This window comes from Dendrobates tinctorius, unplaced genomic scaffold (assembly GCF_039654945.1).
Source record: "Dendrobates tinctorius isolate UK_male_01 unplaced genomic scaffold, ASM3965494v1 ptg000029l, whole genome shotgun sequence".
In the NCBI taxonomy this organism is placed as follows: domain Eukaryota; kingdom Metazoa; phylum Chordata; class Amphibia; order Anura; family Dendrobatidae; genus Dendrobates; species Dendrobates tinctorius.
The window spans coordinates 8,830,543-8,843,994 of NW_027361697.1; the positions used below are offsets into that span (position 1 = coordinate 8,830,543).

At 49.8% G+C, this 13,452-nt stretch overlaps 1 protein-coding gene across 1 annotated transcript in view; it reads right to left on the reverse strand.

Moving 5' to 3' along the window:
* Positions 1 to 13,452, reverse strand: part of LOC141085794 (uncharacterized) — a 90,895-nt gene that overhangs the window by 63,414 nt on the left and 14,029 nt on the right. The window contains exon 9 of the mRNA XM_073571362.1: positions 13,188 to 13,232. Coding sequence (XP_073427463.1) covers positions 13,188 to 13,232 — 45 coding nt within the window. The remainder of the gene's footprint in view (positions 1 to 13,187; positions 13,233 to 13,452) is intronic.

Here is a 13,452-nt window from a genome sequence, read left to right on the forward strand (position 1 = left end):
TTTTGCAAAAATTATGCAGACTGGACCAAGTCGCAGCCTTGCAGACCTGTTCCGCTGAGGCCTGGTACCGAATGGCCGAAGAGGCGCCCACTGACCGGGTACAGTGCGCCTTAATACCCGCTGGGACAGGCGCGTTCCTGACACGGTAGGATTCCTGAGTCGCCAAGCGAATCCACCTGGCTAGCGTTGCTTTTGACGCGGCTAGACCCTTCCTATGCCCCTCTGGAAGCCTGAACAGGGCATGTGGCTTGTGGAAGGGAGCCGTCCGCGAGATGTACCGTCTCAGCGCCCTAACCACATCCAGGGTGTGGAGGGTCTTCTCAATGAGATGGACTGGCGCCGGACAAAAGGAAGGCAAAACAATTTCCTCGCTGAGATGGAAAGAGGAGACGACCTTGGGCAGGAAGGACGGGGACGTCCTGAGAACTACCTTTTCCTGATGAAAATTGAGGAACGGAGAACGGAAGGACAGGGCTGCCAATTCCGAAACCCGTCTGATTGACGTTATTGCCACTAGAAAGACCACCATCCAAGAGAGGACGGACAGTGACACGTCCTGCAGCGGTTCGAAAGGAGCCTCCTGTAAGGCCCCGAGAACCAGGTTAAGATCCCATGATTCCAATGGTCTTCTATAAGGAGTCACATGGGAAACTCCCTGAATGAATGTCTTGACCTGAAGTTTGGTGGCAATTTTGCGGTGGAAAAACACTACCGAAATTTGGCCCTTGAACGAGCTAAGCGCGAGGCCTGAATTTAATCCAGATTGAAGGAATTCCAATATGGCCGGAATGGAAAAACACCAGAGTTGATCGACCATGATCCTTGCACCACGGAAAAAAGGTTTTCCAGGTGCGGTGATAGATGCACATGGACACAGGCTTCCTAGCACTAATCACGGTGGAAATCATGTTGTGAGAACTCAGCCTGTGCTAAAATCCAGGATTCAACGGCCACGCCGTCAAAGACAGGGCCCCGGAATTCTGGTGGTAAATCGGGCCCTGCGAGTGTAGATCCATGCGATCTGGAAGTCGCCAGGGGACATCGGCGACTAGTTGTATTAGTTATGCATACCATGCTCGGCGCGGCCAATCTGGTGCGACTAGTATCACTGGTACTCCCTCCGCTCTGATCTTTTTGATGACCCTCGGAAGCAAGGGAAGAGGAGGGAAGAGGTATGGTAGCCAGAACCGGTGCCATGGCAGAACTAGGGCGGCCACTCCGATGGCGCATGGATCGCGCGATCGGGCAATGAATCGAGAAACCTTGTTGTTTAGTCTTGAGGCCATGAGATCCACATCCAGAGTCCCCCAACGTTGACAAATCTGCTGAAAGACTTCCGGATAAAGAAACCACTTCCTCGAGGCAATGCCTTGGCGACTGAGAAAATCTGCCACCCAATTTTCTACGCTCGGCCCAATGGAGGATGTGACTCACTTCGTGCATGGCCAACCTGCTCCAGGTACCTCCCTGGCAGTTGATAATACGCTACAGCCGTGGCGTTGTCGGATTGGATCCCGATGGGGTGACCTGCGAGGAGATGGTGGAAACTCTGTAGAGCTAATCTGATAGCTCGTATCTCCAAAATGTCGATGGGGAGACGTGAATCTCGGGGTGACCAATGACCATGTGCTGTGTGGCGAAGAAAGACCGCACCCCAGTCGAGGAGACTTGCATCGGTGGTTACTACCAACCATCTTACTGGGAGAAAAGACCTCCCTTGATTCAGGGAGGACCTCAGTGTCCACCACCTGAGGGCTTGCCTGACCTGCAGGGACAGAGGGATACGACGGTCCAGGGAGAACGGGTTCTTGTCCCAAGCTAACAGCAACACGTGTTGTAAGGGGCGGAGGTGGAACTGTGCAAATGGAACCGCTTCCATCGCTGCCACCACCTTTCCGAGGACTCTCATGCTGAAACGAATGGAGTGAGAAACCGATCGGGAAAGAGTCCGCGCTGCCTGTTGTAAGGCTTGGGTCTCTCCTGAAGGGGGAATGACCAACCCACGGGAAGTGTCCAAGATCATCCCTAAAAGGGAAATCTGCTGAGCTGGTTTTGGGAAAGACTTTTCGAAGTTTATCTTTCACCCCAGGCGAGAAAGTGTATTTACTGTTATCTATGGATTCCTCGCAGGCTGGAAGGGACGGACCCTTGATGAGCAGGTCGTCCAGATACAGTAATTGTTACGTGTTACAGAACCACTTAGCACCCAGAATATGTTGTACAGTTATATGTATAATAGGTTCTATGTGAGATGCATGTCCCTAATGCATCAGCATTCCCCTTTTGTCCGCCCTCCCCCCACCTTTGTAATTTCCACAGTAAACATCGGCAGGCTCCGGCCACCTGCGGCTTTTGTAATGCATGTCTGGCCTGCCGCTTTTCTATTGGCCTGCCCTCTGTATCTGTGTGATATATTCTGTGTCCTGTGAGTAAAGTGTTGTCAAACTGGAAATACATGGAGAAGCAGTAATCTTTTATATGCGCCCATGTAACCAAGGAATTCCAGCCAGCGACATTCATTCAGACTCCAGCCAACGCAGAGCGGACCTTCGAAAACATGGGGTGGTACTGAAAGAGGTACCCCAGCTTGGTAGACCCCATCACAGTAACACCACCACTCCCCGAGAGTGGAGAATGGCCATGACAGCCGTCAAGACCTTGGTAAAGACCCTGGGGGCGGTGGTGAGTCCGAAGGGCAAGGCAACGAACTGGAAGTGTTCCTCGTGAATTGCAAAACGCAGGAACTGCTGGAGGGACGGGCAGATCGGAATGTGAAGGTAAGCTTCCTTGATGTTGATGGATACTAGGAACTCTCTTTTTTCCATGGAAGCGACAACTGATCAGAGAGATTCCATTCGGATTTAACAGTTTGAGATCCAGAATGGGTCGCATCGTCCCGTCCTTTTTTGGAACCACAAAAAGGTTTGAATAAAATCCTCTGAACCTGTCGTGATGAGGGACCGGAATGATGACTCCATCCCTTAGCAGAGCCTGAACAGCCCGAAGGAAGGCTCTTGTCTTTTTCTTGGGGGGAGAGGAAAGGAAAAACAGAGTTGGAGGGGGGAGAAGAAAAGTCTATCTTGTATCCGGGAGGACAGCAGCTCCCTGACCCACTTGTCGTCATTGGGTAGATCTACGAGATTTGGCTCCCCTAGATCCAGAAGCCCTAGGCCAGGGTTTCCAAGAGCGGTTAGGTCTGTATGAGACCTGGGAGCCTCTGTCTCCGCATGGGTCCAACCTGATCTGGAAGAGAAGGACCAACCGGAATTGTTGCGAGATCGAAAACGCGTCGGCTGTTGGTTGCGAAACGGCCGAACAGCCCCTGTTGTTGAGGAAGGAATTTACGTTTTCCCCCGGTAGTATCAGAAAAGAGCTGGTCTAGTTTGTCTCCAAAAAGACGACCCATTTGAAAGAGGAGAGAAGTCAACGATCTTTTAGGTGTGGCATCCGCCCGCCAGCCGCGGAGCCATAGGGCTCTTCTAATGGAGATGGCATAAGCGGCAGTTGAGCTGCGCAATTGGCGGCATCAGAAGAGTCTACTACAAAGTCTGCTGCGTGAATTATCTGCCTGGCGACAGTGGTTGCCTCTGGAGGAAGATCGGTGCCCTGGAAGGAAGTAAACAAGACTTCTGGCGAAGCGGCCATTGCTTTAGAAACCGAAACTGCCGCGAAAGATGGAAAAAACGCTGCTCCTGAAGTTTCAAAAAACTGAGCGGGCAAGGTAGTCAATTTGATGATCGGAGGGGTTTCTGACTGAGGAACCTTCAGAAACAGATAGGAGCGTTTTAGAAGCAAGACTCGATACAATACAGGAGGGTCCACCGGAGGGGACGGTAACCAATCCTACATTAGGTCTGGATGAAAAGGGTATTTAGCTTGAGTAGACTTTTGCACTGTCAACCGCTAATGTGGCCGATCCCTATGTTTCTGGACGGCTGGTAAATAACCTGCGCACACGCTAGGTTTTCATAAATGAGATAGGATGTGCTGGAGCGGGAATATTTCCTCATCCAACCTCAGAATACTGTCGACTCTTGATCAGTTGGGGGATTATGAGGGGCTGACGTGTCAGATTCGAATTCAGAGCCGTGCTCGCTGTGAACCTCAGGAGAGGGCGAGCGAGAGACAGGAGTCGCCGATGCTGAGGCGCGAACGGGGCTAGGGGACGCGTCATTGGTCCACTTTCTAGAGACTTGACCATCCCTTGGACGAGTCTAGCCCCTGCTGGTGGACGGTTGCCGGCCGACGCCAGAGCCCTCCTCGGGAGGTAAGGACGCTTTCTGACTTAAAGAGTCCTCCCGGAGGGAGAATATAGCCTGGGTCAGAGACTCCACCGACCGTGTCAGGGACGCAGCCCACTCAGGGGTACTAAACGCAGGAGGCCCGTCAGCAGCGGCGGCGAGGGGCGTTGCAGCGCAGGTCGGAGGGCAGTCCGCGTCGCAGTCCGTGTATAATGGATTAGTCCGTACACTGGGTAAAGCAGACTTGCAAGTGGTACACGGTAAAAATAGCTTAGTTACTCACCGATAACGGTGTTTCTCGGAACCCATGACAGCACCACGGAGAGAGGGGATCCGCCCTTCAGGGACAGGAACCTACAGAAAAAGGGCGGTACCTCTCCTCCGCCTTCAGTTGGTTACAGAGCATCAGAGGGTCTCCAGGTTAGTTAGACAACAGAAATACATACACAATATTATAATCCTGCTTACTTATCAAAGCACCGTGCCTAAACGGACACACTCTACTAACAATAAAACGTGCTCACCATACTCGTGAAGGGGAGGGGAATAAGCGGGTGCTGTCATGGGTTCCGAGAAACACCGTTATCGGTGAGTAACTAAGCTATTCTCTCTCACCATGACAGCACCACGGAGAGAATTTCAGAGATTGGTAGCTTAGGGAGGGACCACCGCCTGAAGGACCCTTCTCCCGAAGGTCAGGTCAGATGTAGAGGCTAGATCTAATCTATAGTGCCTAAAAAAGGTCGAAGGTGATGACCAGGTGGCCGCCTTACAGATTTGTTCTATTGATACCTCAGATCTTTCAGCCCATGAGGTCGCCATTGCCCTTGTGGAATGAGCTCTCAGCCCTTCTGGGATGGTATTCCCGCTGGATGAATATGCCAGGGCAATCGCATCCCTTATCCACCTTGCCAGGGTACTCTTGGATGCTTTGAGCCCCTTCCGAGGACCCTGGAAACATACAAAGAGAGAGCCTTCCTTCCTACACTTTTTGGTGGCCTCTAAGTACTGTACTAGGCACATTTTAACATCTAAAGTGTGGAACTTTTCTTCCCCCATATTTTTTGGATTTGGGCAGAAGGAAGGAAGGACTACCTCCTGGGACCTGTGAAAATGTGATGACACTTTAGGTAAATAGGCTGGGTCAGATTTTAAGATCACACTATCCTCTAGAATTTTTGTGAAAGGAGGCCCAGCTGACAAGGCTTGAATATCGCTCACTCTTCGGGCTGATGTTAGTGCCACCAGAAGCACCGTTTTAAGAGATAGGATTTTTAGGGGTGCCGAGTGAATTGGTTCAAACGGAGGGCCTGTCAGTGTTGAAAGTACAAGATTCAGGTCCCATGATGGTAATCTTTGACTGGCTATTGGCCTCGATCTGGTTGCGGCTTTAATAAACTGTACTACCCAGGGGTCACCTGCCACATCATGGTTATAGAGGGCGCCTAATGCCGCTATTTGTACTTTTAATGTGTTGACCGCCAGACCCTGTTCTAGGCCCTCTTGTAGAAATTCTAGGATCTTATCAATCTGAACCCCGTCCTGAACCTTTGCCCTAGAGGTGGATAGAAATTTCCATATTCTGCCATAAGCTCTCATTGTAACCGGTTTCCTACTCTTTTGTAGTGTAGTTATCAGGTTTTCTGAAAAACCCCTGTCCCTCATCAGTGCCCTCTCAAATTCCATGCTGTTAAATGGAGGTTCGGTGCCTGAGGATGTTGCACTGGGCCCTGCGATAGCAGGTCCGGGAGATCCGGTAGGACCCATGAGTCGGTTACTGAGAGCATTCTTAGCCAGGAAAACCAGGTTCTTTTGGGCCAGAAGGGGGCTATCAGTATCATTCTTGCCCTGTCCTGCCTGACTTTCTTTAGGACTGCTGGAATGAGCATGATTGGGGGAAAGGCATGTGTTATGATTCTGTGTCCATGTGAGCATAAATGCGTCCAGAGTTAGAGGATTCCCCCTGGGATCTAGGGAGCAGAAGGCGTCTACTTTTTTGTTTTTGAAGTCGGCGAACAGATCCACGTCTGGGGTCCCCCCCACATTTTTACAATCTGCCGAAAAATGGACTGCTTTAGTACCCATTCCCCCTGTCGTAATTGGGTGCGGCTCAGAAAGTCTGCCCTTTGATTCTCTGTACCGCGGATGTGTAGGGCTGTCAGAGATAACAGGTTTGCCTCCGCTAGTTTGAGGATTTTGGCGGATGTGTCCATTAGGGTTCGGGACCTGGTTCCCCCCTGGTGATTTATATAGGCCACTGTGACCCGATTGTCCGAAAGGATACGGACATGGTGGTTCTGGAGTAGGGGTAGGAAGTGTGTTAGGGCATAGCCTACTGCTAGAAGCTCCTTTTGATTTGAGGAGGCTCTTAGTTCTTGATTTCCCCATACGCTCTGAGTCACCTCGTTGTTCATGTGCGCTCCCCATCCTGTGGGACTGGCATCTGTTGTCACTATGTGTGTTATCTTTGGTGCCCAGGGGATCCCTTTGGACAGGTTCTCCTGGTTTCCCCACCAAGCTAGGGAATGAATAGTGCTTGAATTTAGGGTAATGCGACCCTCTAGGTGTCCCCCTACTACTGCCTGGTTGGCCAATACGTCCCACTGGAGATTTCTCGTGTGTAACTGAGCCCATTGAACTGCTGGTAGGCAGGCAGATAGTGAACCCAACAGTGACATGGCCTTCCTTAGTGTCATGGAGGGATTTTGGATTGCTCTTGCTGTAATTTGAGCGATCTTCTTTTTGTGGTTTGGGAGGCGACACTCCTGAATGTTTGAGTCTAGTGTTAGGCCCAAGAATTCTTGTACCCTGCTGGGCTCCAATCTTGATTTTTTAGATTTAGAAGCCAGCCCAGGTCTTGTAGAGTGTTCATCACCCTGTCTCTCTGTTCCCTGCATTTTTGAGCCGAGCTGCCCACTATTAGGAAATCGTCTAGATACGGGATTATTATTATATCTTGTTCCCTTATATGAGCCATCGTTTCCGCTACTATTTTGGTGAATACTCGCGGGGCTATCGACATTCCAAACGGCAGGGCTCTGTACTGAAATTCTTTGACCTTGCCTTTTATTGAGACGGCTAACCTCAGATACTTCCTGGAGTCTTTGTGGATAGGGACGTGATAATAAGCGTCGCTGAGGTCCAACACCGTCATGTAGCAGTTTGGGAACAGGACTTTGGTGGTAGATTTGATCGACTCCATTTTGAAGCTCTGGTTCTTGACGTATTTGTTTAGCTTTCTCAGATTTATAATTGTACGAAAGGTGCCGTCTGGTTTGGTCACTAGAAAAAGAGGGGAGTAGAACCCTCTGCCCATATCCTGCAGGACTCCTTTTTTTACTAGGCCTAGAACCTCGCTTTCTAGTGCTTCCTGTTGGATCTCAGCGGCGTTGTTACATATTTTTGAGGCGGGAGAGAGAAAAAGTTTATCCTTAGGCCCTCCTGGATTAGTTTTATTATCCATGGGTTTGTTGAAATTCTCCTCCAGGCTGGAAGGAAAAAGGATAACCTTCCCCCCACCCTTGGCGTACTGTCACTTGGAGGGCTTTTTGTCCCGGGGAGAGTTATTAAAGAAGAAGCCTCCATCTCTTCTTTTATCATCCCACTTTTGTTCCCTTGGTGGTCTTCTCTGAAAAAACCTCCTATTCCGAAAGGGTCTTTTAAATGCCGCTGGCCCTAAATTTGGGAATCCTTTTTTCTTGTCCCCTGCTTTCTGGAGGATGTCATCTAACGTTTCCCCAAAAAGGAATTTTCCTTCACAGGGGATGGAGCATAATTTCATTTTGGTCTGAAGGTCCCCTGGCCAACTTTTAAGCCATAGTGTCCTTCGGGCCGCGTTTGAAAGTGCTGCTGTTTTGGACGATAGTCTGACTGAATCGGCCGATGAGTCTGCTAGGAATGCAGCCGCTCCCCTTATTACTGGGATAGAATCTAAAATTTTATCTCTAGGTGTCCCTTCCCTCAGCTGATTCTCAAGTTGGTCCACCCATACCATTAGGGCTCTTGAGGTACATGTCGCCGCTATCGCTGGCCTGAGGTTACCGCCTGCAGACTCCCAAGCCCCCTTTAGAAAGGTATCCGCCTTCTTATCTAGGGGGTCCCTGAGGGTGCCCATGTCCTCAAAAGGGAAGGGCGAATTTCTTTGAGGCTTTAGCAACTGCTACATCGAGTTTCGGGGCTCTGTCCCAAGACGTGGATGCCTCCTCCTCAAAGGGATATTTCCTTTTAAGGGAAGGGACCGTAGTATTTTTCCTATCTGGCTTATCCCATTCCCTTTTGATTAGACCCTTGACGATTTCGTTTAGCGGAAATACTCTCCGTTTTTTCTGGCCTAGCCCCCCGAACATTATGTCCTGGACTGTCTTATCCGGCCTCTGGTCCAATACCCCCATGGTAGACCTTACAGCTTTCACCAGTTTGTCTACCTCTTCTAGGGGAAAACAATGGCGTCCTCCTGTTTCCTCGTCTGAGGATGAGGAGCCGGATTCTGAGGATTTAGACGAGATTTCTCCCGATGTGGAAGAGTCTGACTGGGAGGTTTCCACCGTGTCTTTTTTCCTCGTTTTATCCTTATGTTTAAGGGATTCGAGGGCACTCTGGACCTCTGATTTAATTGCGGCCCTTAGGTCAGATGCGAAATCCGGAGTCTCATGACAAACAATTTCTTTTGTACAGGACTCGCATAGTTTTTTTCTCCCATGATACCGGTAGGGGTTTAGCGCAAGTGGGACATTCCCTGTTCTTCTTTTTAGCCTTCTTTCCCTAATAAGGGAGAGGGATTGCATTACAAGGGTGACATTCACGAAGATCACTTGCCCCAAAAAAAGGCGCGCGGCTGCAGGTACCGGTTCGGGAGACGGAGTCAGGTCCTGTATAGGCTGATCTCCTGGTGGCGTTTTGCTCCTCGCTGCTGACGTGCTACGTCGCGTCGAGTGACTGCTGGAATGGCACTCTGTGTTTCGTTCCTTTTGTCGGTGGTGGTGTTGGTGGTGCTGCTGCTGCTGTTTCAGCTGCTGCCTCTGCTCCTGTTGCTGGTCGCTATCCTCCATTATTAGGATCGCTTCCAGCCAGGAGTTTCTGCGCCTCACCGTTTTTAAACTTGGCGCCGCGTGACGTCACCGCTCCCCCTGCACGCGCTGGTCGGGAAGCGCGCTCCTGCGCATGCGCCCGGTTCCGGGACCCGGAAGTCGTTGGTCTACTTCCGGGGCAGCGGCCATCTTGGTACTCTCCGTACCATGGCGCTGCCCACGCTCCACCGGGTCCCGCTGAGCCCCAATCTCCTTTCCGGAGCGGCGACTCCGGCGTCTCCCCCCCCGCTCACTCGGCAGCCCGCATCGGCCCCGGCGGCTTCGGGCACCGCACCTGCCGTGACAGGGGCCTCCCCGCTGCCGATAGCCGGACAGGCCGGCCCCGGAGTCCTGGATGCACAGGTACCATCCTGTGGGTCCCTCCGTCAGGGACAGGAACCCAACTGAAGGCGGAGGAGAGGTACCACCCTTTTTCTGTAGGTTCCTGTCCCTGAAGGGCGGATCCCCTCTCTCCGTGGTGCTGTCATGGGTGAGAGAGAAACGCAGAGTGCTTCTTATCGGCCGGTTTAGCCTCCTTAGTTTGAGGCATAGCGCTCCTGAAAGGGTTACCGGCAGAGTCTGTCTGCAGCTGCAGGGAAAGTGCCGGGAAGGGGTTAAGCTTTAATCTGAAGGTACTGTCACACTTAGCGATGCACCAGCGATCCTGACCAGCGATATGACGCGGTCAGGATCGCTGGTGCATCGCTAAGTGGTCGCTAGTGAGCTGCCACACAGGCAGATCTCACCAGCGACATCGCTGTGGATGGGGGTCACCTGTCACACTAGGCGATCTTGACGTCCTCCCGCCCGCGTACACGCTCGTCTCTCCACAGGAAGCGCCGCAGGAAGCTGATGACGAGAAACAGTCCTGGACGTTGTTGCGCGATCAGCGATAAGCAGCGGGGGAGCGGGTTGTAGGCAAGTATCACACACAGCGATATCGCTAGCAATATCGCTATAACGTCACAAGTTATAGCGATATTGCTAGCGATATCGCTTAGTGTGACAGGCCCTTAAGGGCCGATGCAGCTTACCCACGGTCCTGTGCTGTGTCCCCCGGGAGGAAAAACGGTGGCCTTGTGGTGTCAGCCGGTATCCGGCTGTCCAGAGCAGGCATAGCGCTCCTGAAAGGGTTAACGGCAGCTGAAGACATGACCGAGATTAGAATTGCGCGTCTCGCAAGTAATGAGAGGCACCAAGAGGATGGGGCGGCAACGTTAGCGCGGGCGTCGCTATTCAAATTGCGGCCTAGTAGGCCGGAAAAGCCGGGGACTAATTTTTTGGCCTACCCGAGCACCGAGAGCAGGGGGGAAGCCACGGTGGGGCGCCAGTGCACCGCCACTGACGTGAAATCAGCGCTTCTCCCGGGGGGCAGGACCCGACCCCATGCCTCCACTCCTGTGCTCAGTCGTCGCTGTCCGGAGTCTTCCAGCTGTGTGTCATCCTCCGGGCGATGCAACAGAGCTGGAGGAGGTCTTAACCCCTTCGTGACCGGGCCAATTTTTTAAATTCTGACCAATGTCACTTTATGTGGTCAGGAATGCTTCAACAAATCCCAGTGATTTTGAGACTGTTTTTTCGTGACACACTATAATTTATGATAATAGTAAATTTAGATTGATGTTTTGTGTTTATTTATAAAAAAAAAATATATCAGAAACTTGACAAAAATGTTAAAAAAAAAATGCAATTTTCAAAATTTGAATTAATATCCCTTTAATCCAGATAGTCATACCACAGAAAACATTAATAAATAACATTTCCCTCATGCCTGCTTTACATCAGCACCATTTTTAAAACGCTAATTTATTTTGTTAGCCTTTTAGGAGGTTTAAAAATGTAAAGGAAATTTACAAGATTTATTTTTTTGAGGGACCTATCCAGGTTTGAAGTGACTTTGGGTGTCCTATATATTGGAAAACCCCTAATGTGATACCATTTTAAAAACAGCACCCCCTGACATATTGAAAACTGCTGTCAGGTAGTTTATTAACCCTTCAGGTGATTTTCAGGAATTAATGCAAAGTGGTATAGCCAGAATGGAAAAGCGTTTATTTACCACCTAAATGTCACTAACTTCTGAACTGACCGCTAGAGCCGGGAGACTCTAAAGGTACTGTCACACTTAGCGATGTACCAGCGATCCCGACCAGCGATATGACGCGGTCAGGATCGCTGGTACATCGCTAAGTGGTCGCTAGTGAGCTGCCACACAGGCAGATCTCACCAGCGACATCGCTGGGGACGGGGGTCGCTACTTACCTGTCACACTAGGCGATCCTGCGTCCTCCCGCCTGGCTCCACGCTCATCTCTCCACAGGAAGCGCCGCAGGAAGCTGATGACAAGAAACAGTCCAGGACGTTCTCGCGCGATCAGCGATAACCAGTGGGGGAGCCGGTCGTAGGTAAGTATCAGACACAGCGATATCGCTAGCAATATCGCTATAACGTCACAAGCACAAGTTATAGCGATATTGCTAGCGATATCGCTTAGTGTGACATGCCCTTAAGGCCGCTATTTGGCCATGAACAGCTATAGCAAACATCAGGACCACACAATCATGATCTCGGTGTGTCAATTAGATTAAAGTGCAAGCCCCCACAACCTATTAACCATTTTTTTGATGTAGTCACTTTTGACAGCAGCAACTAAGGGGTTAAACAGATATGGACGGTGCCAACACTGATCATTTGTGATACAGCAAGTTGTTAGGTATAGTGGACAGCCAAAAGCTGCTGGATTGTCACCTGTATAGGGATGATATTCTCTTATATCTCAGGTCAGTAAAAATGCGTATTGGCTGTCATGAAGGGGTTAAAGGGGTATTGCTCAATCGACCCACCCTGTGGTAGGGGGATGGAGAGCTCTGGGGCTGATTCAGGGCATCCGAAAAGCGCTGCTCAAGTCCTTCTCCATGCACTGCTGTGCTTCATCCTGTTGAGCTTGCCCTCGTATCCATGGAGTGCCGACCATAAGGGAACCATCATCAGAAGAATCAGCCCCAGTCGTCGCAGGAAAGTGTACGGGGAGGTACACTCAGCGTGCTTGCCTGTTGTTGGTTTGGGGGACAGAATGCCGTAGAAAGGATCCGTCGCCCCCTTCACTCCGTTAATTAAAAAATAAAAATTTACAGAAAATTCAAAAATAAAATAAAAACGGTGGGGTCTGAAACCAGACCCAAGTGCCTCCTACAGACACTAAGCAAGAACTGGAGAAATCTCAGCCAGCGAGAGGGTGTATACTGCAGGGGAGGAGCTAACTTTTTTTCTGGTTTACTTAGTGTCCTCCTAGTGGACAGCAGCATAACACCCACTGTCTCTGTGGCCCCCAATGAGGCGTAGGAGAAATATTTAGTTTTATTGCTGCATTATTAAAACATTCACATGCATAAGATAGAACATCAACACATTTCTGGTGCACTCTGCACCCTTTCTCATGAAGATGTTTTAATTATGCACCAATAAAGTTGAAGATTTAATCCGCTGAGCCGGAATCCTCTCACTATTTATCATGATTGCTTCCATCTTTGTCAATGACGCGTGTTCCATGCTGGCTTTTTTCTGTATTAAAATGTCCTCATTTATCCCATACAATAAGCCTCTTGCTTATGATTGGTCAATGTCATACAGGGAAGTAAGTACATGCCCCCATAGAAAAATCTCTGGTAACGCCCAGTTGGCCTGATCATAAATGTTAACCTAAACTTTAACAGGTCAGCAACGGAGAGGAGAAAATAATAAAAAAAAAAATACTCCATATTGTGACCAGTTTACAGTTTAACATTCTAAAAATGGTGAAAGGTCCTCTTAAAAATATATAAGTGACACAGGAGCCACGAGCGAGTTATACTTCTTATAGGACACGCAGAACAGTACCTACCTCTCCAGGTATCATCATTAGTATTACTAGTCTTGCCTTCATCATCTGTGGAAAAGAAGATCAATAGAGTAACATGACAAAAGAATTAAAAAGGAACAGTAAACACATAAAACTCACAAAATAAAAACTCAGCAATCTCTTCCCTTAATTTTCTCATATTGCAATTAAAACCTAGAAATATCTGCCCCCCATTTCAATTTATAATTCTGTGCATGACAACTGGCTGCAGCAGGAGCTTCTCCCTCTTTGTAAGTTTGTAGTAGGG